Source organism: Pristis pectinata, chromosome 12 (assembly GCF_009764475.1).
Source record: "Pristis pectinata isolate sPriPec2 chromosome 12, sPriPec2.1.pri, whole genome shotgun sequence".
Classification (NCBI taxonomy): domain Eukaryota; kingdom Metazoa; phylum Chordata; class Chondrichthyes; order Rhinopristiformes; family Pristidae; genus Pristis; species Pristis pectinata.
This window is the reverse complement of record NC_067416.1, coordinates 13,923,996-13,950,818: the sequence shown is the minus strand read 5'-3', so window position 1 is coordinate 13,950,818 and position 26,823 is coordinate 13,923,996. Positions and strand designations below refer to the sequence as shown.

Sequence of the window (26,823 nt, the reverse complement as noted above, 5' to 3'; positions counted from 1 at the left end):
CACCTTGTTCTGGAAACAATCATTGCAGGGCATCGCTGGGATAGCCTGGCCTTTCCACCATCATCTAAATATCAGTCCTGGTGTCCCAGTCCTCTCAGCCCCAAGCTCCAACACCATTCGAATAACTGTACTGATAACCCAATGACCATCCATCACTGTCCACATTTCAGTGCATCCAGAAGAACCCCTGCATCCTCCACCATTCGAGTCCCAGTGCCAATATTCCGACCACCTCTCACCACTATACACATCTCAGTGCTGGTATCCTGATCCCCTCACCACCATCCAAATATCTGATCCCCCAATCTATCCATCCAAAAATCAGTGCTAGTATCCCAGTCCCCTAACCCCACTAACCAAATGTCAGTACCAGGATTCTGATCTACCCAACTCATAAGTTCTAGGATCACAATCCTGCAATCCAATCATCCAAGCATTAGGGTCGGTGTCCTGACTCCACTTCCCTGGTATTAATGTCTATGTCCCAATTTTCCCAGCCTACCATCCAAATACTTGTACCGGTCTCTCAATTTCCAACCACCCCCTCCCACATTTTCATTTGCAACACAAATGGTTAAACTCTTCAAAAAGATGTCTGGCAGAACCTTGGTATCTGATATTTTTTCATTGTTTTGCATTCCCTACAATCCTGACTGAGGGAAGATTAATCTATTTCATTTTGTTTTCCAAGTAAAAAAAATATGCGCTGTTTCTGATGCACGGACATTGCTGAGATTCCAAACACCTAACTACAGCTCAAAACTGCCAGAAATGTTTTACCAGCCATTGAACTGCAGCTGTTTTCCTTTTAATGTTGATTATTCGCTCAATCTGTCCCTTTAAAGCCAATGTAGAGGGTCAACTAAACTTAATTAGTCTTAGTTGCTGCTGTTTCACTGCTAAAAATTGCTGACAGCTTGTATATTTGACAAAAAGTCTTTTTACTGACAATGCAAGAATCTGTCTATTGTTTAAACAAGCACATCTCTCCTGATAGCATAATGAGAAAACCAGCATGCTTTGATCTGAAACCATGCAGATGATAAGTTCTGCAGTTTGATCCAAAGGGGTGAATTTGCTAAAGGTTCCCAAATCTTGTGACTTAACTGCAGAGTCCACAATTACAACTTCTAACCAGACTGGCATGTCTGGCTGCATTCAGCGATGACCAGTGAGCTGCCATTCAGTGTGCCAGTTGCACGGCAATGGGACTATGCTGTTTCTTCCAGCATGCTCCTGGCTGTAGGCTCCTGAGAGGTGGAGGACTCACAGCGATCAACAAAACCCTGTGAAGCTCAGGGTTCTTCCAACTACTCGTGGTCAGCTCTGGCCCTGAATGGTCTGATAGTGGGCTCCCAGACTCACTGGCTATTAGTGAGAAAGGAAGCTTCAAACTTCTCCTTCCTATAAGTGACTGACTAACTAATCCCCACATCAATTACAATCATTACACCTCAGTCTACAACTGTCCTGTTTGTTTCTTGATGTAATACAATCATGGATTAAAAAACAGGGCAAATTGACAACTGTCCATCAAAGTCCCTACTGTAGAAAAAGATGAGCAATAAGAAAAAGGATTTACACCAGACAAATAATAGGTTTGTTAGGAAATGTTAACCCTCAAAACTACCGGAATTGTGCACCTGTAGCCACAGCCCCTTCATGCTCCTAGGCGGTCACTGACTGACCGTGACACAGGTAATCCCCAGTCTTGTAACCAATTATAGGATACTTAAGACTTATCTTAGACATGACCTGGGGACACAGGAAGTAAGCCTGGGTCTGAGCCCAGGACAACGTGGGCTAATGTCCAGAAGGCACATGCATACCTTTTGTCATTCAGGAGACCAGGTGCACTGCTTCCTGAAAGCCAATATTAGGGTCCAGCTATTGAAGGCAGAGCCAGGAGATAACACTGGGATGCTGAGCCCTACCAGAGCTACAGAGGAGGCCTACTGGGTGGAAAGGAATCCAATCGGATGATAGACAAATGGATGCATCAGTTGTTACAACAGCACTGAGGGTATTCTACATGCCAAATCTTTACAACGTGGAGCTGTCCAGGCTTGGGAACTCTTTCTATCTGAACCAATGTTATCAAAATCGACTTATTTGGTCACGTACCTTGTTGTTACAAAGTGGGTGCTGCATACGGTATCACTTTGACCAACCTGGAAACAAGAACTGTCACATCAAATTAACCAGGGCAAGGTTATCCTGACTCAAATATCCAAAAATCAAACAACGTAAGTAAATAGCTATAAAGCCACTTGCCCTGCGGTGCAAACACAATATAATCTTCCTTTGTAAGTGAAATGCTGTCAGGCAACCTGAGAAAAGCAACCAGAGGAGGAGCAAACAGGTACTTTTGACCCGCTAATCTCCCTTTTATTATTGCAATTTGACATCTGGCTTTGATGTACACTTTCCTCCTCTGTTTGATCAGTTTCTTATTTCAATCAACACAACTTAGCTCTGTGTAATATTATGTTCATCCCTCAACTCTTTGGGCTGCCTTCCTGAACAAAAACAGAAATCCCCTCCTATATTTTGTCCAACAACCAGGGCAGATCTCCTTGGCTCTGAACCTTTTGTCTTTATTTTGTACCTATCAATTTCAGTCTTCCTGCTCACATAACAGTTGGTGAACAAGAGGTAGATCAATGTTTATGAGTCAGTGTAAAAAGACCAACAGCAAATTGGCAGCCCATTCCCAAACTCTCCAGATTTTTGTTTCCGTTGGCTTCATTAGATTGTAGTTTTGTATGCTTATTAATAATGGGTTGAATAGGACTTGATGAAAGTTTGCATGTATTTGGAAAATGGGAGCTCAACAGGAGAGTTCTGGAAGAGTTGAATGAATGAATTTGGGGGAAAATGTGCAAAGGTGAAATTATCAGAGGACATTGGTTTAGAAACTGAACTCAGGTTCAGCTTGACACAAAAGGCAGGCAAGGCAGTGGAATTAGGTGCAAGGGAACAAAATTTGTAATGGGAATCAAACATAATGGCTTCCCAAATTTTAAATGGAGAAAATTTCAGCACATGTAGGAACAGACGTCAGATGAGTAACCTGACAAACAAAGTGGAGAGGGCAAGACAGAGGGTAATGAGTTAGAGCTGGGTGTCATCAACGTTCAAGTGGAGTCTGAAGTCAAGCTGTTGGACGATGATGCCGAAGGCTCATATGTAGCAATATGAAGGGGCAGGTGGAAGTTAGAACTTGGAAGTCTCTGGAGATAGCTATGGAAACTCCAACGCACAGGAACGGAAGAGACTGCAGAGAGTGGTGGACTCCACCAGTCCCATCATGGGTACAGCACTCTCTACCATTAAGGACATCTACAAGAGGCAATGTCTCAGGAAGGTGTCACATATCATCAGGGACCACCACCATCCAGACCAGGCCCTCTTCTCAATGCTGCCATCAGACAGGAGGTACAGGAGCCTGATGACGCCACATCTTCTCAACAACAGCTTCTTCCCCATTGCCATCAGGTTCTTGAACTGACCTGAAAAATCCTAACACTACCTTGGGCTATATTTCTCTCTCTCAACTTGCACTGGTGTCATTTATTTTGTTGGCAAGTAATGTATAATTTATGTTAATTTAAGTTTATGTTACCTTATGTTTGTCATGTTGGTAACGTACTGTGCTGTTGCTGCAAAAAGCTTATTTTCATGTCATTTATGCCCTGTGTATGTATTGCCTATGACAATAAACCAACTTGAACAATAATATTAGTTATAATTCATCTAGGTTGCATTTGTATTTGAGTCGTTACAGTGAAAACTGCTTCAGAAAAACATTTAAGGCTACACTTTTGTAGAAAAATGAGGAATAAATCTTGGAATTTGATAAATTCCTATTGTAATTCGGACACAATCTGTGTGAAATATAATCGGTAGTTATCAAATTATGTTGGTGACTGGAATGTTATTCAGAACATTTAGCAGTCTGACCAACAAGATTGTTCTTTTTATCTCTGTTCTAATTTTATTTCTTACTATTTTCCGTTTGTATTTCATGGGCTTCCTTTATGTGGAATGTTGCTGGAAGTGCTGAGGTTCATGTTGCCCAGTTATATAAGTAATTTGGCAAAAATATTCAGTCACCACACAGACCAAAATACTTCACAAACGGCATCCACCCATTTACTCAGTAGAAGCTACACTGTACCCATTCCAGGACCGTGAATCTCTGTTTTAAGAGGCTAGATGCATTACAGCTTTCTTTGATGCAAAGTGGTTCCAGCTGTGTGATGTAATTTTGAAGTGAAGCTTAACATTAAAAAGATTTTTAAAAAATGTTCAAAGTTCCCAGATAATCTGATGGCCAACATTAGAACTTCATTTAAATACATTTAATGCAAGATTCAAGCAGTGTAAGACTATTTACTAACTGAAGTAAATGAGATGGCCAACTCTCAAGGCACACCACAAGGTTTCAGGGCAAATTACGCATTAGGCTGCACTGATTGGAGCTTAATTCCTTTTTGAAGATTACTGAAGGCACAAACAAAAAAATACACAAACTCTCATCAGCAAAGAGCTAATAACCAACTTAATAAGAATGTTAGTGGAGGTTGTTGGCAATAATAGTTGGTGAAGTACAAGTATTGGGTGAAGATGTACTTAAAGCTGTTGCTTCAACTTCGAAGGGCACATTTGTTGCCTATAGTTACTTGTGCTACAGAAGACTAAATAGTTAACTGGCTTGGGCCCATATATAATGTGCATGCAAAAACTACTAATTTTGCTGCGGATTACATGGGAAGTTTGAGATCTATAGGACTGGCCTCTTTTCCATGGTAACACAATGTTCACACATTTGGCCACTGTCCTGATAGGCGGCAGTCCACTGCCAGTTAAAGCTGACCTCAGATCTTTTAGATTCCGCAGTGTCACAGTTTCAGATAGCCTTTAACACCCTTTGCCATTATTCATTGTAGCTCTCTCCTGAGAATAAGGCAGACATCAGAATTCAATTTAATTTGTTCCCATTGACTTGCTAATCTCGTTGTCTGTCAATAGTCTGTTAAAGGAACCAGAAAGACAAACAATTCCACTGTTTCAGCAACCTCCAAAAAAATATCATCAGTTAGGAAGTAATTTCCTATTAATGTTATTTTTAAAATTAAATCATTTTCAGATCATCTTCAAGGCAGCTCATTTTGTTTTTACAATGAATATGAAGAAGGTCAATCACAAACATAAAACACACAAAATTAGATGAAGATGATGTAAAACATGTAGGAATCAAGTGACAATAAGCGGAGAGGAGAATCCAACAATATGTTTTCATCTAATCGCTAACCTCTATTGGAAATACTCAATGCAAGTTGCTTCATGATGCTAATATAATTACTACATTATTATAGATTCACAGCTCCTGAATATTTGTTACATTTACACCATTGTATGAAATGTTCAAACCTCATTACAAGATGTTTGATTGCCGAAGAACACAAAGAACCAGTTACAATGATGATGGAGTCAGCCCACATTAATTAAGTAGTAATTAAGCTGTTGTATAACACTAATAAGTCATGACCACATATTTGTATTAGGTTACAAGATACTGTAAAACTAACCCTTAGGATAGTGCTGTGTGAATACACTTATTCCTAACAATCTGCCATAGAGATGCTCTTATTGGAATATTCTCAACCCTGTTATTGTGTTTATTGTCATTTGTTTTTCCTTTTATAGAATAGTCCTTGTCACATTCTGTGGATTCTCCATGAGTCATGCTACAAGGTGTCTTTCAGGCAGTTACAAGACTGAAATGTGGTCAGACACCATCTTGACACATCTATTACATCTTACCTGGAAATAAACCCAAATATTTTTTTTACATTTCTGACCATTTAAACCTACTTAACATAAAACTGCTGTTTTGTCTGCATAAAATTTCAACACAGTTTCAGAACCAGACGTAGGGTTTCAACCCGAAATGTCAACAATTCCTTTCCCCCCACCGGTGCTGCTCGATCTGCTGAGTTTCTCCAGAAGATTGTTGCTCCAGATTCCAGCATCTGCAGTCTCTTATGACTTTATATTCAATGCTCTGACTATGAAGGCAAGCATGCCACATGCCTTCTTTACCATCCTGTCTACCTGGGTTGCAACTTTCAGGGAACTGTTAACTTGAACCCCATGATCCCTCTGTTCCTCAACATTCCTTAGCATCCTACCATTTACATATATGTCCTATCCCTATTTGACTTCCCAAAATGCATCACCTTACACTTGTTGGGATTAAGTTCCATCTGCCAACACTCCACCCAACTTTCTATCTGATCTATATCCTGGTCTTCCTCCATCTTGCCTGCACATCTTGCACACTAACCTTAAAATGCTTGATGTTTACATATCTCTTATGACTGTAAAACAGCATTAGATGACACTACATTTCTTACACTTGCAGTCTTACCTCACCTCTAAACATTGTGACCCAGCTATGCTCAACTAGCCTAGGAGCCATACCTCTTAGGCAGACCAATCAGCAGCCAGCTATATGATATGTCTCTTGTTTTAACTATTCTGAGCATTCTGTGTGAACCAAAAGGAGCAGAAGTGCACTTACTGGTTCCAGTCAGACCTCAAAAGCATTCACCCGCTTTTTTTGGCAATGAGCACTTGCTAACAACAAGTTTGCATTTACATTTTGCCCTTAATGTTTAAAAAGAAGAGCCTGTGCTACTTCACTGGCATATTGTCAATCAAGGAGATAGAACATTTACATTGTCATAGAGCTAGAATTTAAGGAGACTTTTAAAGGAAGAGGGATAAAAAGACAGACCATCGACTTTGCTCCACTGTATCGCAAACTAAGAGAATCCTGAAATTTCCTTTTCAATTCTGCCAAAGATTCTCTGACCTGAAAGGTTAACTCTGTGTCTCTTCCCACAGATGTGGCCTGACCCTGCTGAGTATTTCCAGTATTTTCTATTTTTGTTTTAGTTTACAGTGAAAATACTTACAGGACAGTGCATTCACCATATCAGAGATCCACATTGGCAGTTGCATACTAAATGCACTCTGGAATTTATCATGGCAGAAAGTGACAAAAGAAGAATTTGCACAGACATATACATAAAAATTGCATGGTTCCTTAATTCCAGCGAGTATAATTTTACAGAATTCAAAAAATGAATGCTGGTGTTAACTCCAGGTTTAAATATAATTAGGAATCCCAAGTTTCTAGAACGGACAATTCTACTAACAACTTGGAATGGAGGTTAGTCCACATATTCTTGAAACACTAAGAATTTTTGCAGCAGTTTTCCCATTATTTTGCCAGATAATCAAAAGAAGGGGAATTAACAGGCATTTCTGGACACTTACACAATTTCTTCAGAGGTTCAATTAAAGTTTAACAAGAAGAACCTTTGCAGAAATTCCAAACTATTGTGCTTTCAGATCATTTTTCATCCAAGAAAGAGCTATGTCAAAAATAAAGAATGCAGCGTTAGAGATTGTACTTGATTAATAGGAAGGGGGGAGGCGGGGTTAATTTTCCCAAGTTCCACGAGATCCTTTCCTCCTACACGTGATGCTTGACCTGCTGACTTCCTCCAGCAGATTGCTGCTCCATATGAACATTGGGAAAAGCACATTCCCAGATTCCCTTCAGGTCAATGAGGTACCTAAAATCAGGTGACCGCAGAGCTTGGCTGCTTCAGATACCTGGCCCCCAAACCACTCATTAGCCCTACCTTTGCCGACTGCTAATACACAATGACTCAACTTCACCCTCAAGCTCCTGATCCATCCCCCACATTAATGACCCTTTCTTCCCATCACTCTACACAGGACTCCACATTCAGCCCCATTCCATGAACCAGTAATATGAATTTCTTACAAGTCAGATTCTGGTTTTATTTTATGGCACTTTGTGAGTTACTGGGAGTTTTGTAGCTATTTTAGAAACACTTTTCAAGATTCCATCAATTTCCCAGAAAAAGTAAGTTATTGTGGGACTGATTGCGACATTCGACTCATCGTGTCATGTCACTTCTCAATTGTGGACCAAGTCTGCGGCTTAATCTGACTAGAACTAGGGGACATAGCCTCAAGATTCGGGAGAATAGATTTAGGATGGAGATGAGGGAAAACTGCTTTTCCCGGAGAGTAGTGAATCTGTGGAATTCTCTGCCCAGAGAAGCAGTGGAGGCTACCTCGTTAAATATACTTAAGACACAGTTAGATTTTTGCATAGTGGGGGAATTAAGAGTTATGGAGAAAAGGCAGGTAGGTGGATCTGAGTCCACAGCCATATCAGCCAAGATCTTATTGAATGGTGGAGCAGGCTCAACGGGCCAGATGGCCTACTCCTGCTCCTATTTCTTATGTTCTTAATCTGTTAAATGAAGCAGCTATTGAATAACATAATCTTGACTCCCTTCAGTTCAAAAAAAAAGCAAATATGAAAACAAAGTCAGCAGGCAATGTTCTGAGATTCAGCTAATCATTTTGCTTTTGGTCCCTGTAATTTACAAACACAAGTTGAATCTGTAAAAGCTATAGCCAGAGTTCAATGGCAGCCCCAGTCATGGTAGAATAGAAGTGTTCTTAAATTATTCTTTCATGGGATGCAGACATCACCAGAAGGCTCTGGTGATATTTACATCCCATGAATGAATATATTACAACCACTTCGTGAATGAACAAGTTAAAAATGCCTGTGAACTGATCTACATTGGTGGATCTAGGGTCACATATTGGCAAGCAGATAGATACCAAATTTCCTTTCCCAAAGCACATGTGAACCAGTTGAGTTTTTAATGATGATCTGGTAGTTTCATAGTCACAATTACTGATATCAATCTGTAACTCTTTTAACAACCCAAACTGAACCCTGAGTACTTCTCAAATGATCACTGACATTCATATTGTACCCGTAAAATAGTCCCAAGGTGTTTCATAGAAGTTCGAGTAGATAAAAGGCTCATCCTCAAGACAAAGGTTTCCCATTTCAATTGGCCCTGCTGGATACAACATTGTCCTCCAACAAGAGGGTTCACAGTGAGACCCTGGGAAGTGTGAAACGCTTCCCATATCTTAGGAGTCTCCCCTCAGCAAAGGTAGGCATCCACAATTGAAGCCTCCACTGCCTTCAATGCGCCAACATAACCTTCAGTTGATTGATATAAAGAGTATTTGAAGATCAGATCTCAGACCTGGCACAAAACCTATCGTCAAGTGATCTCTGCCTTCCCTTATGCTTCTGAGACCTTGATTACCTGCAGCAGAGACCTCAAGGCACTGGACAGAAAGAAAAGATACGTAAACTAATGTCAGTGACCCCTGCCCCTCCCCCCAGGTCAACCTCCTCACTAAAGAGGCTCTAATTACATCCAGTTGACTCTGTTGGGCTGGCATGCCCAAGACCAGGCTCCCAAAATTGACACTCTATTCTGAACTCTATCACAGAAAGAGATTACCAGATGGACAGTGGAAAAGATTCAGGGATGTGCTAAGAGCTCCCCATGGAGACATGTTACATCCCCATTGACTCTTGGGAATCCCTGAACCATGACTGCCCAAAACAGAAATGGAGCATTTGGGATGATATTGAGAACCACAAGCCCTTGCATCAGGAGCACGCACAAGCTCAGCCTAAATGGTGGAAGGAATGGACCAACTCACAAACTATCCACCCACCCACCTTATCAGGCACCTCCTGCCCATCGGTGGGAGAGGTTGCGAATCACACATTGGCCTCATCTGTCACTTCAAAACCTACAAAATCAGAGTGGAAGCAATTCATCCTCAAATCCTGAGAACCTGACTAGAAAGAAGCATTAACGTTTGACCAATGAGGAGATATTAAAATAGGCTTTTAAGAGCCATGTTAACAGAGAGAGGTAGGGAAGTGGAGGGAGTGGGGCATCCCAGTGCTTAGGCCCAAGGCAGCTGAAGGCACTGCATTCAAGAGCAGTGCAATGAGGGTAAGAAAGAGGGTAAAATGAAGATAAAAGTGAAGATGTTAACAGCTTTGCACACAAAGGTTTTAAGAGAGGAGTGTTATGATTTGACAACAATGCAGTCAACTTGCCACACCCAGAACTGCTCAGATTGTCCATTGCAGTCTTTGCATAACAACAGCCATTGTTTATACAGGACAGCATCTATTACGCTAATAGACATTAAAATTGCAGGATAGGGGATATTTCTTTCTTTCAGGAGTGAATAAGCAGGGACAGGCAGCATACTGCAGTAATGAGTGATTTCTCAACAAGGTAATGAGCTAACAATAACTACAGAATGACAAAATGAGTTATCCAGTCATTTTATTAAAGAATAATTTTGATGATCCCAAGAGAAAAATTGTCAAAAAGATCTGATCTCATCCTGCTAATTTACCACTGGGCCATAAAATACATTGATTTTCAACCTTAATGGATGAGAGATTTGATGAAACATAATCACTCATGGAATATATAAAATAGAATAACCCTCCAATCTTATCCTTAATATTGAAGGATTATGGAAAATTTTGAAAAGCAAAATTAAACAATACAACATAAATATTTTTGCTTTATTTCTGCACAGTATATTCTGTTTGGAGAACCCGACTGTGATTTAGTATGCTTCCTTGATGCCATTTCTTAACAATTCATTTTTGAAAATCCATCCTGTTAGGTGAAAAATGCAAAGGATATGAAAGCAGGCATTCAGTGCATGAAATCTTTTGAAAGGATTCAATTGTAAAAATGCCACTGTGGTTTAAAGGCACCATTTTAGAAATATTTTATTTTAATTTTCCAGTAAGTTATAAAACAGAAGAGACCTTGGTACAATTAAGCATTTGAGATACATGACCCATCCCCTGTGTACTTCAAGCTCTGTTTACTACAACACTGGATTTACCTCTTTTATGCTGTCTGCTTTCCATCAGAATAGCTGGGATACAGTCGGCAAATGAGGAAGCAAGCTCCTTCAAATACTGGTGATTCCATCAATAATTAGATTTCACCTGCAACAGATGGGTCCCCTGCCTTTTGTCTCTCCTCAAAACTGAGGAGGAGGAGGAGGAGGAGGAGGTGGAAGAGGTAGATCTAGGGAAACCACCTGGTTTCCCACTCTTCCCAATGGAGTGTCATTGACTTTAGTGGATGACCAAAGGAAAGTTGTGAGTGGAATGCCAATTCATGTGATGGAAAGGGAAGGTCTGAGGGAGCTGCTATTCTGCCTCTCTCGGGCTACACCAGAAGCTTCTTATATCATTCCCACTCTTCCCCCTCCCTCATCTGCCTATCATCCCCCTCACCTGGATCCACCAATCACCCGCCAGCTCTTGCTCTACCCCTTCCCCCCACCTTTTTATACTGGCCATCTCCCCTCTTTCTTTCCAGTCCTGATGAAGGGTCTCAACCTAAAACGTTGACTGTCCATTTCCCCCCATAGATGCTACCTAACCCACTGAGTTCCCCCAGCTCCTTTGTGTGTTGATCTATGTTTCAATCCTATTTAGGTGTCCCCCACTTACCACTGCCATGATAAGGCCAGCATGGCTGGGACCCACATGGATTCATTTTTGGAAGATGTGAGTAGAATCAGTGATGAAGTTGTTCAATGTAAGGACATGTTCAGCCACAGTGGTGAAGGAAGGTGACTGGTTTTATCCCTTTTGAGGATATAGATGAATGTCCTGAGATTTTGCTGGTGGAGTCCACTACCAGCATTCAATGTTACATTCCCCAGAACTCTGAACTTACCAGGTCCTGAACCCTTTGGCTGACCTTGCTGACTCCATTGGCAGAGAGCAGTTGGGAAATCACTAATGACACTTGACCATGAAGTTCAGGACTAATGTGAAGAAATCCTAGTTATTTGCTTGCAATTACCCACGTGAGATTCCACTACGTAAAATATGGCCAGAGATCTTCAACACATTTATTCAATACTTGACATACCATAACCGCTAAGGTCATGAAGCAATAGCTGGAAAGGCACCACTGGATAGCATCATTTTGGCCGGATTTCTTTGTCATGTGGGGTAGATTTCTATGATTCTATAGCATGACTCCTGCTGAAAAACTAAAAATTAATCTACCAACATTGTTTGCCAAAACTGGCAACCGGATTTGAATTTAAAGCCAATTTCCATCATACCTGCACACCAACACTGTAAGACCGTTTCCCCAGAGCTAATGGCAGCATTTTGATGTCCATGTGAAATGACTTACCAGCCCCTCACCTTTAAGTTGTTGTAGCATTTGTCCCTACACTGTGGCACTAATCTTGTCGATAATTTTACAATAAAATTTGGACCAAAATTTAGGAAAAATAAAGTCTCTTGGCCCATAGATAGCAATGCACCCAAGAGCAATATGGCATTGTTCTGTGTCATTAATTTAATTACACTTTTACCACACTCAATTCATTGTGATGCTGCGTATCTTGGAGGGAATGGACAATGTAATAAATGACTGGTGTGCCGAATACTGCTACCATTTGTAATTCAGAAATCAATGCCACACAGGTCTCATTTAACACCAATCATCCAACATGCCACTGTGTAGTTTACATTTTCCCTTTGAAAAAAAAAGACCCATACAAGGAAGAATATGCCTTCTGTTAAACCAGCTGAATACTTTGGTATTGGTATTGGTTTATTATTGTCACTTGTACCGAGGTACAGTGAAAAGCTTGTCTTACAAACCGATCGTACAGGTCAATTCATTACATAGTGCAGTTACACTGAGTTAGTACAGAGTGCATTGATGTAGTACAGGTAAAAACAATAACAGTACAGAGTAAAGTGTCACAGCTACAGAGAAACTTCATCAGTAAAGGTCTTGTGTTAGGAAATTTCTGTATCACTGTTCAAAAAACAAATGAAACTCTCCAAAAACATTACTTCAAATCATTTCAAGTGCAGATATTCTTAACAACTTGACTTTTGTTAATTATTGCCAATTATTGTTACAGATGGGGAGCCTCATTCCTTCAGGTTTATTTGTTCATATCTTTAAAAAATGTTTGAAAAATATTTTCCCTTTTCTCCCCAATATTAATTATTGATTTTTACATTAGACAACACTGATTTGAGTGATAGAACGAATTACAATTATGAAAGGATAAGGCAAGTTCAGGGTAGATGGAAACATTCATTTCCATTGGTTGAGGTGTCTGGAATGAGGGCCATAGATACAAAATTAAATGTAGGAGATCTAGACCAGAAAACACAATGAGTCTCACCCAAGGGTCTGTGAGGCTGTGGAATTCACTTCCAGATGTTATTAGAAAGTGGAAAGAAGGAAAGAGGGAATAAATTTTAGGCAATTACCAATATGGATTAGTTAGGCTGAAACACTTATTTCCATGTTGTAACTTCCTTTGTTTTTTCATTTATAAACAGCCATACTTCCATGCATCAATGTAGCTGAAGCTTCATTAAATAGCTCTAAAAAGATGCACGATCCTTCTGCAACCCCTATCACCAAACACCTGTTAGAAGACAACCTCTCACTTTTAAAATCCTCTTTCAATGGCTGAAATACCAAGCAACGAAGCAGTTCCCTAATATATTCCAGCCCAAGCACTTACTAATCTCCAATATATCTTCAAAATGAAACTCACAAGTGCATCTGATTTCAGCCGTACATGCCAAGTGTCATTGATTTTTCGTAATGGATAAGTGCTTTTAGCAAATTCATGTCGCAGTTGTGAGCAGCATATATTATAGTGCAATGTTGCATCACTTGGGTTGCTGCCAGCACCTGTCACATTCTTCTAATTGAACACTTGGATTAAATGGATTGGCATTGATTTTGTAACTATTGGAGAAGGGATCATAATGTCTCTGGGATAAATTTGATTGTTCAAAAAGTCTGGGAGATATGTGCAGCAAAGTATAATTTGTCACTATCTCTATTGCTTTTGCAGTAGAATTTGCTATTTTTTTTGATAGTTTTCTCCTTCAGTAAAAAGAGTGGAGCTGAAGAATATTGACTTCTTTGCAGCTGCTCGCACTTACCTTCCCTGGGCTACACCTGCAAACCAGTTCAATGACTGGCTAACCCACCAACTAAAGGCCATTACGCTCAGTGGAAGTTAAGGTCTCGGCTTCATCTTGTGTTAGAATGAGATGTCAGTCCATGTCATTAGAGCCACGTGATGCTTCCATCACCATTCTTTTTTTTATATAAAGGAAGTGTAATCTCTTGCAAATGACTTTCAACAATATCATATTATGATATAAAGAATGAGCTAACAGTTCTGTGAAAGTAGCAGAGAGGGACAAGTGTGTTAAGTGTTCATACAATATTATCAGTAATGGTAAATTGTGGCCGTATTTAAGGTGCAATTGTATTATTCCACACCACCACTCACACCATCACATGCACCCCATAATTTGGGGCCCTGCTGCCCATCTGTTAAAGGTCATCAATCAAGGACAGTAAATGCTTGAATTTCTGATTTTCTTGCTGGCAGCCAGGTTTCCACACGAGCAGCACCAATTGATGGAATCACTAATATAATGCACATGTTCTACCATGGTATGGATTTCACTGAAATCTTAAATTCCCATCAGCTAGATCAATAACTCCACTCCTTTAAACTCCGTATTTTCTCTCCAAAAACTTAGAAAGCTCAGCCCTATTCCTTTAATATTTTGAACATTTCTGAGCACTGATTTCCTGGAGAAGTGACTTAAAGTCAGCCATACATCAATGCAATCCTACATTATTTGCCTGGTTTCCAAGTTCCAAGACCCTTACTAATTGAGTAACTTAGCTCCCTCCCCACCCGAAAGCCCTTCAGATTTGCTTTTGGGTTTTTATTGTTACTGAATTTACTCATTATTCCTTCCCATCAAAGACTTACACTTGTTAAAAAGAATAAATTATTTGATCAACATTTTGCAGACAAATAACAAATTTATTTAAAATAAAACAAATGTGCATTGGTCAACTGCAAAGGATCAAATTTTGATTATTTTCATAGTTTCCTGATGTTGAAAGCAATGGAGAATAGAATTCTTTCTGGACTCGATCTGCAGTAGGTAATATTTCCATTCTCAGCACGTTCGATGCAAGTACTCTGAGGTGGTGCTGAGTTTGCTGAATCAGCTGTGTCAGGGGAATACAATGAACTTACAATGGTGACGTTCAAGACTGATGACCCTTATTAACCACCAGCAGAAAGTGACCTTCACAGTAGAGGAGGTGAATTTCATAGAATCATAGGAACGTACAGCACAGAAAAGAATCCTTTTGACCCACCTTGTCCATGCTGACCATGATGCCTATCCACGTTCATCCCATTTGTCTAAACTAAGCCTATATCCCTTTATGTCTCTCCTATCCAAGTACCTGTCTGTACAACTTTTAAACGTTGTAGTAATATCTGCCTCCACTACGACTCATCCCAGATATTGGCGGTTCATTCCAGATATTCACCATGCTCTGCGTGAAAAGCTTACTTCTCAGATCTTCTTTAAATTTCTCCCCTCTCACCTAAAACCTGTGCCCTCTAGATCTAGAGCAATAACTAATCTGCTAGTGGAGCTCAGTGGGTCGAGTAGCATCTGTGAGGGGAAAGGAACTTTGTTGACATTTCTGCATCAGGACTGGATCTAGATTTCTACATCTAGACTCCACTGCCCTGGGATAAAGATTCTAACTATCTATCCTATCTGTGCCCCTCATAATTTAGAGATTTATAAAATTATGAGGAGCATAGATAGAATAGATAATTAGCAACTTTAAACAACCCTTCTCCATCAACTGCATCAGCCAATGGATGATCTAAACCATTCTCTGCTGAAATGAGCAATAATTTAAAATTGCTTCCATCCAAGATCACCTGCCATGGACTAGACTGTGATTGCTATAAATTAGATTAGAATCTCTTGGAATGCTCTGGCCTGAGAGGAAAGTTAGTTCTGTGTTTTTGTGAGAAAATTTGTGTCAGTGACTTAAGCCAATCTTAAGGGAATAAAACACACATAACAGTCCAAAATAATTTGCCTGACTTCCAAGTTACAGTTGCCAAGACCCCACCTATAATGGGGCTCCACCCTAATGTAAAGACCAGAGGACACAAGCTTCCTGCAGCTGTCCTTGTCTAAAAGGCTGTAAACTTATAAACAAAATTTTAAGTGAATTAGGACCTTAAATTACTTCTTCTAGTTTGTTTTAATGAACTATCAAAGAGTATTTTTAAAAATGTATCCATATTGAAATCTGTACTGTATTCTCTACTTCTCCAAGTTATTTTTATTGCATCAGAATGTGTTACATTGAAAAGAGAAAAGCTTCCAAAATTGTATTTTCTTAAACATGCTGTGCTTTATGTGTCTGTGATAATTTAATGACTCCTGGCTTTAATTTTCATTACACTGACAGCAAGAAGATCATAATCAGCATATTCTAGTTTTAGGGCCTTATTATTCCCACTTGTTTTACACCTGTTCTTATGTTCTGATCTGTGCCAATGTATTTTTGAAGGAATTTCAGTGTAATGGTGGCATATTGGTGTCACAGTAGTGCTGCGGGTAGTGCAGCTGTCTCACACCTCCAGTGACCCAGGTTTGATCCCGACATCTGGTGCTGTCTGTGTGTGGTTTACATGTTCTCCCTGTAAACTTGTGGGTCTCCCCTGGATACTTTAGTTTTTTCCCCACATCCCAAAGATGTTAAGTTAAGAGTCAGTGAGTCAAACAGCACAAAAGCAAGGCCTGTGGCCCTCTACTTCCATGCTGATCATCAATATCAAGCTATACTTTTCCCATTTTCCAGCCTTCTATGCTTTAGTTATTCAAGCTCATTCAGATACTTCTTAAATGTGAGGGTACCTGTCTCCACCACCCTTTCAGGCAAGGGTGGTTGGAGCCAGGCACTGGGTGAAAATAAGTTCTTCAGATCCCATCTAAAGCTCCTACCTCTTACTCCACACTACCCTCTGGTTTCATACACCTCTGCTAAGGAGGAAAATTTTCTACCATCCACCCATCTATGCTCCTCATAATTGTGTACGTATCAATATGGCCCTCCTTCAGCCTTTTCTATTCACAAGAAGACAAACCCAATCTCTCTTTGTAATGATAGAGCTCCATCCCAGGAAACCTCCTAGTAAATCTCCTCTCAAACCTCTCCAGTGCAATCATGTATTTCCTATGGTGTAGCAACCATCACTACACACAGTAGACCAATATTTTATAAAGTTGTATCATAACCTGCTTGTTCCTATATTCTATTCCCCAGCTATTGGAGGGCAGTAGGCCACATGCGTTTCTCACTACCTTAGAGTCAGAGTCATACAGCATGGGCTTCTGAGTCCATACTGATCATCAACCACCCATTTATACTAATTCTACAGTAATCCCATTTTATTCTCCCCACATTACCATTAACTACCCCCAGATTTTATCACTCACCTATGCACAAGGGGTAATTATCTAATTGTGTTGTCAACATCAGGGAACTTGGAATTGAATACCAAGATGCCAAAGTTCCTGAATACTCCCTTGGGAGACCTACCTTTCATGGTGTTCATCCTGGTTACCTGGCAGTGGTTAGCATAACGCTATTACAGTGCCAGCGACCCTGGTTCAATTCCGGCCATTGTCTGTAAGGATTTTGTACATTCTCCCCGTGTCTGCGTGGGTTTCCTCCGGGTGCTCCGGTTTCCTCCCTCATTCCAAAGACGTACGGGTTAGGAAGTTGTGGGCGTAATATGTTGGTGCTGGAAGCATGGCGACACTTGTGGGCTGCCCCCAGAACACTATGCAAAAATTTGCATTTCACTGTGTGCTTTGATATACGTGACTAATAAGGATATCTTATCTTATCTTAAAAAATGCACAACCTCACACCGATCAGGATTAAATTCCTTCTACCACAGCCCTACCAATCTTCCCAACTCACCAATATCAATCTGTCACCTAAGAAAACCCAGCTTGCTATCCACAGCCCCATCAATTTTCATGTTCTTTGCAAATTTACTAATTATACCTCCTATATTCACATCCATATCATTAATGTACATAACAAACAGTAAGGATCCCAGCATCGTTCCCTCTGATTTACCTCTGGTCACATGATTCCAATCACAAAAACAACACTATAATCATCCATCTGTGTGTAGTGGTCATTGAAAGGGAACTTGGCACTATCTTTGCACAACTGAAGGTATGAACCTATCAATGATATATTACCAAATTAAAATAATGTAAAATCTGCATTGTGTTTAGCTGGAACACTCAACAAGTACTTCTCTCCCCTTATTTCCTGGAGTAAATGAGGCAAATGCCGCTGCCTCAGGTCCACTCATGAGATTCCCCTGCAGACTCACCTGGTCTGGATTCAGAGGACCAACCCCACTGGACCAAAATGTCCGGGACCCTAGCAATGTGGCCCAAGCTGCGAAACCTGAGTAAGCCCCACCCTGTAACTGCCCTGAAAATTTTGACAGGCAGAAAACACCAGCCATCAAACCTGTGAGGGACTCTTATAGTTTGTAAATACCTCTGATATTCTGAGACACAACTATGAGTGATGCATTACATAATGAAAAGATTTAATAAAATTATTTCAAGTAAATGAATAATTAAAAAGAATAAATTGAACTGAAACTTTAAAAAGTAACTTACTTTCTGCTGTGCTGTATACCCACAGCCCTGCAATCCACTCTGAAATCATTTGGGTCTCAGTTCCTGGATCAGATGCAGGATCTGAGGCAGTTCCCCAGCATGACACGTTGGAATCTCAGCAGGCTGAAGTTCCACCACTGGGCGCCACATGGCGTCCAGTGATGGAGCCTATGGACATATGTTGCCATCTGTTGTTCAGTGATTTCAGGACTTATTGTGAAACACTGGCTTATGACAACGAGGTCTTACCTGCTAACCCCCACCTCCCTGTCAGCATGTAGTCTCAGGGCTACTAGGTCCCTCTTGGTACCTTACTCTTCATGTGCCATTTTGGACAGAGGGAAAAAATTCGACTTTGGTTAGGACACTAACCCACTTATCAGACTCTTGAGCGGAACTCTCATACACTGAAAGATGGACTCTTGATTCCACAACCTACCTCGTCGTAGCCCTTACACTTTATTTGTCTACCTGCACTGCACTTTCTCTGTAACTGTAACACTATATTCTGCATTTTGTTTTCCTTCTTACTACCTTGATATACTAATGCATGGAATGATCTGTCTGAATGGCATGTAAGTATAAGCTTTTCGCTTTATCTCGGTACATATGACAATAATAAACTAATTCCCAACATACAATGACCTTTGCATGGTCAGTTCCTTTACTCCTTGGGTGCAACTTAGCTCTGAGTGAATCACATCAGAGCTCAATTCTGTACTTACCTAATGGGCATTATCTGATGGAAAGATTCAAGGGTATGCTCAAAGCCTCCTTAAAAATATATTATACCACCAACTAGCCCACGACACTAAAAGTGGAGAGGAACATTAGGATGGTATGGAGAATCTTGAGTCCATGCATCGGGAGCACACTGAGGCCCTGCGTAACTGGCAGGGGAAGAGCACCACCTCACAAACTACCCACCTTCCCACCCCATCAGGTACCTCCTGCCCCATTTGTGGAAAGAGTATGGTTCCCATACTCTCTTCATCAGCCACCTCAGAACCCACAAACCCAGAGTGGGATCAATTCATCCTGAGAACTACCTGAAGAGAAGAACACTTTCTGCTGTACAAACGTATGAGTGCACATGCATCTGAAGAATGAGTGAAAGCCACACCTAGCAGTCTTTGGAATTTGGCATGCATTTCAATGGGATTATATACCCTCCTACTTTTCAGTGATGCTGTGTTGCAGCAAGTGAGTGTAAGATAACCACTGCACCAGTATTACTGGAATCATTATGTCCATTGATTATCAAAATGCAAATCAATAAAGGTAGTCATATAACAGTAAAGCATTATGTAATTCAGAAGGGGCACACACTTGATCTTTTTAATAGTACAAAATAAATTGCAAAATCTATTAAAACATATTATTTCTTTCTAGTCACCACTGGACTATAATTATATTTCTCTTCCTTTTCACAACTTTGAAGTATTAAAGAAAAATAAAGTGTATGAAGGTATTTCCTCTTTCTTTTTAATCTTTTTTAATTATTCTTCTCTCTGAATATTCACTATGGTTTTGATCTTTCTGTATCAACTGTCAATGTGAGGCATTTCTGTGATCTCTAGGGTACAAAGAAACCCATCAAGTCTCAGGAACTATATCTTCCTGAGCACAATTATCATTCTTTCAGGTCTTGAGTAGAAGTCATGGCGTCTAGACAATGATGTAAAACAGCTCTATGTATCTCTGGAGACTAAACATCTTACAGAAAGCCTTCCTAGTTGGTACAATCTAATAATATCACAAATGTAAAGGTGATTAATGGAGTAATTGTAAAAGTTAAAATGATCACACTTAGGAGTTTCTGAACATATTTTTGAGAGATTATTGATAAATGTCCTTTTGACATTCAGCTTATTCTAGTGATCAACATTACTTAAGAAGAGTTAAAAGCATGTCCTATCAAAAAAGACTGAAACCATCTTATCACAGTCAATGTCATAAATTTTCATTAGTTTTTTTTAAATTCACTTTAACTAATTCGGTTTATTTAAAATCTAGCACTCCCATAAACAATAGGCAGATTAGCAATGCTGCAATTTTAACCATTATATTTTACTGAAAAAATGTAAATAAACGATTTTCATTAGAAAATGTAACATTTGAGATTATAGTATATATTGTGTCAAAAATGGATTGCCCTCACATTGGCCCTTAAAACGAAAGGCCCACAGTAGGTAACCGAAAAACAAAAGGCCAGATGAATAGATTATGCCACAGGGTTTCTTCACCTGGAACAAATCAGTTATTGTAATCTTATGCGGCATTGAATCCCACAAGTCCACGTCCATGTGACTATTACAATGGCCGGGCTCTGCAGTGAAGCCAGAGAGACTTAACAGGATATTACAGGCAGTCAGGATCCTACAGCAAAATATATATAAAAAACTAGCAGTGAATGAAAAAGACAGCAAGTACTGTTATGTTCCTGATAGTAATTTCAGACCACTGCAGCATGGTGTACACTGACAACAGTAAAATCTCTCTTACCTGCAGTCTGGCCTTCAGTCACAGACTCCTTCTCAGACATTGTAGTGAATCCAGACAAAATTCTGCAGTGCTTAAAACCTTTTAACCATTAGACTGGCAGAAGCTCTAGCTCACTGTGCACTCTCTGCCATTGAAAATTTGCAGTCAAGCTGCAGTTTATCCCTAATCTTTTCTTTTACGTCTCCCTCTTTGACCAGAAGTCCTTCAGTTCAGTAGAGCCTCAGTCCTTGACCCTCCCCCCTACACTAAAAAGGCCTTCCTGTTGAAATTAGCCCAAACATAAGGGAAGAAATGAGCTGCTTGCACTCTTGTGCCTCATGTTTCTGCAGAGCTCCGCCTCTCTAATGTGATCATACTCAGTGTCAGCACTAGAAGGGAAGGGCTTCCCATCCTGCGGTAAATGACTGAGCAGCAGGAACAATCTGCCAAGATGGACCACGGCATGAAAAACAATTAAAATCTCCACGTAACTTCACGGGCCTGATCTGATTATTTTTAAATCTTCTGGGTTTCATTACCTAATGTTATATTTGTCAATTTTAATTCAGTTTGCCTTTGAAACACAAACAGTCATGCTGCAGGAAGACACTTATTGACCTTGATAATCATGTTTTCAATCCAGAATAGTGAGAGCTGTACACTATGCAGGAACAATTGTTGCTGATATTAAGTTCCCTGCAGGAAACTGTTCTAAATCTGGGACTGGGTAAAATAACAGTGTTGTATACACAGCTGCACTATGTCCCTTTTCCCTATGCTTCAATGTTCCCACCCCTTCATGCCCAGTATAATGCAGTTAATATTCATTTCATTTTTCATTGGGGTTCCTTTCCAAATTGTTCCCCAAAGCTTACGAAAATGATGAAACATTTTCTATTCTCTTCAGGGTGCATCTGTTATAAATCAGATTGTGCACTGGAACTCAAACATTGATCGGGAACATCAAGAACAGACTCAATATTTTAAAGTATAATTTCATCATAATTTCAATAGTTCAGGATTCCATTAGCAGATCCACAGCTCAACGTGGCTCCAACCTAATGCACAGCAATGCCTGGTTTTGGGAATTCTCATCTTTGTGTTCTAGTCACGTCCTGGCCTCATTCCTTCCTCACATCAGTAACTACCTCCAGCCCCTCTGAAATCTCTGTGCTCTTCCAGTTCTGACCACTTAAGCACCCATGACTTTCACCAGGCCATATGATGCTAATCCAGGCCCACATTAAATTTTGCAGTCACACTGTTGTTAAGCACTGCTGGCATTGACACAACTATACATTGAAATAAAGGAAAACCAACAAGAAGCTTAGCTAGTCCTGCCCTTTAAATAAAGTTCAACAACTCATTCAAATGAAGAGCTACACTAGATGCACCAACTATAGCTGGTGTAGAGTTGAGATCGTATATAAATTGCACTCAACCCTTCAACTCAGGGAATGCCATTGGATTCCAAGGATTGAGCAAGAGGTCAGATACTCATGCATCTGATCTGTAGCACATTCCTGACTTACAGACTGAAAAGCAAATATATGTTTCTGTGCTATGGAACTGTCGATGTGTTCAGATCCACCAGTTCACCATTTGTACCAAACTGTTAGCTAATTAGGCCACAGGCTCTGGAATTCTTTTCCAAAGCTCTGTGCCTCTTTGTTGGTTAGACCTCCATTAAGACACTTCCTAAATTCTACATCCTAATACTTCCTTATGTAGGCCAGTGTGAAATTTGTTAACACAGCTGAGATGCTTTACCTTGTTACAGGTACAACCATATGAATGTAAATCAGAAGTGTCCTGGGTTCGATTCATGCCCTGCGTAGACTTAGCTGACATTAAAAAGAGCATCAGTGGACCAGACAATGGCATAAGAAATCACCCATTAGTCTCTCAGTTGATTGATACCTAATTACACACAATAAAAATAAATGTAAGGGAATGTTGGGTAATGAGGGCTTGAGCACCACTGAAGTCTCTAATACTTAACAGCCTGTTTTATCACTGCACCTGAAATGCATTGTGATGCTCAATAGTGGAAAATTGAGAGAGACCTACGATATCATAAGAACACAGAGCTCCTTAAGCCTGCTTCACCATTCAGTTAAGTAATTATTTATTCTTATTCCATGGTCACTTTTGCACCTGATCTCCTTATCTCTTGATATGCTAAATATCCATCTCAGCTTTGACTGCAGACAATGATTGACCATGCCCAGCTCTTTGGGATTTAAAATTCCAAACATACACAAACTTCTATACAAAGAATCTTGCCTCATCTCAGTCCTAAATGGTCCAGCAGACATTTGAGGCTCTACTCTCCCAGTTCAAGAAACTTCAGTCCGAGGTAATTATCTCTCAGGATCTACCTGATTAATCCATCTAATATCCTCTGATGTTTCAATGAGATCCTGTATCATTCTTCTCAACTCCAGTGAACGAAGACCAATCTTACTCAATCCCTCCTCAATGGATATGTCCCTCATCCGAAGAATACATTTAGGAAATTTACTCTACATCACATTCAAGGCAAATAAAATCCATTTATTGGATAGAGTACAAAACTGCAGACAATACATCAGATGTGATCCCACTAAAGCACTATATAGCTTAGGCAAGGCTTTACACTCCAGCTACCTTGCAATGAATAACACCAACTTGAAAGTATATAGCATTTTTGATATAGCAAAACACATCCTAAGGTGCTTATTGATAGGAGAATTGAACACAAAAGTAGGGAGATAATGCTTCAATTATATTGGGCATTGGTGATAACACATATGGAGTATTGGTCTCTTTATTTAAGGAAGGATGTTAATGTGTTGGATGCAGTTCAGAGAAGGTTTACAGGACTAATATCTGGAATAGTTTATGTAACCAGAAGGGCTAGCTCACAATTGTACAGTCTTCAACGAGGTAAGCAAAATGCACATGCATAAGGATTTCCTCTTGAATCTTGCACCTCAACATAGAGGAAAATATATTGAGTTGTCTGATAGCTGATTAATGTTAAGGTTAGAAAATTAGATATTCTCTTTAAGCTAGTGAACTTCATTGGAACAAGATAACTGGGACATGCTAAGAAACCATGTGTATGCTTGATCCATAGCAAGAGAAATGAATTATTTATGGACACTGCAGCAAAATTAGAGCAAACGACTTTAGCAGCAGAAGCCAGACAACATTTAGTAGCATACCAATTGAGAGGCTGTACTTCATGCTTATTAAAGATTCATTCTGCTGACCAGAGCAGAGCCATAGATTCTCAAAACTCATTTAAATGAACTGATAAATGTTCCTTGGGTTATATAAAATATACTTCTACTGTTATTCCACATTGGTAGAAACCGATATCCCCTTGAAAGCTATCTGAGCTGGAAGGTACAATGTGCTGGTATAGAAGAAATTGTATAAGAAATTGAAGAAATCCTGTGACCTTGAGGTATAAAAAGAACTAAATCAACCAAAAGCTCCTTACTGAATTTATACCAGCTTTCGCAATCTAGCAGTGTTAGTAAGTTTCTTATAATGGAAGCACTATCTCCCTACTCCCTACAGGAGAGGCATTAGATGCTGAAGTGTAAATTACATAAAAAGCCTAAAAAACATTGCAGACCATGGCAATTACAAGTAAAAATAGGGAAATTTCTACAGTTTATATGTTGTGATGTGTCATGACCCATCTTTGGACTTATATCCACATAGACGAGCTATGCTGAATGACTGGCTATGAGCTTTATATTCTATGTAATTCAATTTCTTCTTCTCCTTCTTATGCAGTCTCTTGGGATTGGGGATAACTTATCTCCACTCCAGGTTTGTGGGTTCTGAAATGGCTGATGAGGCTAAGGTAGAGCAACACGCTCTTCCACAGATGGGGAAGGGAGTGCCTGATGGGGCAGGTGAGTGGATAGTTTGTGAAGTAGTGCGCTCCTTCTGCCACTTTCACAGGGCTTCTGCGTGCTCCAGGTCCATGTACTTGTGGTTCTCAATACCATCCTAAATCCTACTTCTCCAGTTTGAGGAGTCATGGGCCTGAGATTCCCAGTAGCCTGTGGGAATGCTGCATTTCTTCAAGGAAGCTTTGAGCACATCCTTGAATCTTACTCTCTGCCCTCCTGGTTATCTCCTCCCCTGACAGAGATCAGAATGGAGTGTCTGTTCCAGAAGTCTGGTGTAAGGAATGTGAACAACATGGTCTGTGCAATGGAGACAACTAAGTGTAATTAGGACTTCAGTGCTGGTGTATTGGCTGGGAGAGGACACTCACATTAGTTTGCTTGTCCTTCCAGTGAATCAGAAGATTTTGCAGAGACAGCTTTGACAATATTTTTCCTTGAGATGCCTGCTGTAAGTAGTCCAGGTCTCAGAAGTGTATAGAAGTGATGACTGTTGCGCAGAAGATCATGAGTTTTGTGCCAGGCCTGAGATCTTGATCTTCAAATACCCTTTTCCTCAATCACATCGGAAGCCATGATTGAATTTCACTGAGAGGTGGTTCCTGAAATATGCAAGGTGATTTATGTTTTCCAACATCTCATCGAGAGCCTGTATTGAAAGGGGGCAGTGTGGTGCAGCAAGAGATGCTGGTGGAAGACATTGGTCTTGTAGATTTTGAGTGTAAGGCCTATCCTCTTGAATGGTATGGTAAACAAGTTAACAAGTGTGTTCAAATGCAAGCATCATCTGCATGTTACAGCCCAGGTTGATGTGGGATGAAGTTGAGGTGACCTTGGCTCTGGAGTGTAGACACTATAGGTTGAACAGTTTTCCATTGGGTCTGAAGATTATGTTCATTTTTGCGGACAGTTTGACACATATTAGGTTTAATATTGCAGCAAGAAAGATTGAGAAAGGTGTTTTGACATTGATGCAGTCATGCTTGACACTGGTCTTCACAGAGAAAGGTTCTGCTGTAGACCCACAGGTTGAAGCATAACGCTTTTCAGCGCCAGCGACCCGGGTTCAATTCCGGCCACTGTAAGGAGTTTGTACGTTCTCCCCATGTCTGCGTGGGTTTCCTCCGGGTGCTCCAGTTTCCTCCCACATTCAAAAAACACACAGGTTAGGAAGTTGTGGGCATGCTATGTTGGCACCAGAAGTGTGGCAACACTTGCAGGCTGCTCCCAGAACACTCTACACGAAAGATGCATTTCACTGTGTGTTTTGATGTACATGTGGCTAATAAAGATATCTTATCTTATCATGGAGCAAGTGTAAGATGGAGATGTATTTCTGTGTGTAACTGAATTTGAGGAGGATGATCCACAGTTCCTCTTGATAGATGGAGTCAAAGGCTTTGGTGAGGTTGAAGAATGCCTGGTGTTGCTCCCTGAAATTTTCTTGGAGCTTTTGTACAGTGAAGACCATGGCCACCTTGCCTCGAGATGGATAGAATCCACACTGAAATTTAGGGAGCAGCAATTTGGTCATTGGGAGGAAATGATTGGGGAGGCTCCTGCTGCTGCCTCTGTGACTGAAAACAGGGACAGCTCTCTGTAGTTACAACAATTGGACTTGAGTCTTCTCTTGAAGATGGTCATGATTACTGCTTCTCTGAGGTTCCCTGGAATATCCTTCCCTTCCCAGATGAGGATGATGAGATTGTGAATTTATGACTGAGGCTCTTCAATGCTGGGATTTCAGCAGGAAGACCATCTGCTCCTCACAGCTTGTTATTTTTAGATTTCGGTTTGGCCTTCTTGACTTTTTGTCGG

General features: G+C 40.3%; 1 protein-coding gene across 2 annotated transcripts in view; it reads right to left on the bottom strand.

Annotated features, from left to right (window-relative positions):
- Window positions 1-21,450, bottom strand: part of hspa12a (heat shock protein 12A) — a 78,659-nt gene extending 57,209 nt beyond the window's left edge. Inside the window, exon 1 of one of the 2 annotated variants that reach the window (XM_052027818.1) lies at window positions 21,116-21,450. In XM_052027818.1, the coding sequence (XP_051883778.1) occupies window positions 21,116-21,155 (40 nt within the window). In that variant the 5' untranslated portion in view covers window positions 21,156-21,450. The remainder of the gene's footprint in view (window positions 1-21,115) is intronic. The other variant, XM_052027819.1, reaches the window with a different exon arrangement.
- Between the last annotated feature and the right edge of the window lie 5,373 nt (window positions 21,451-26,823).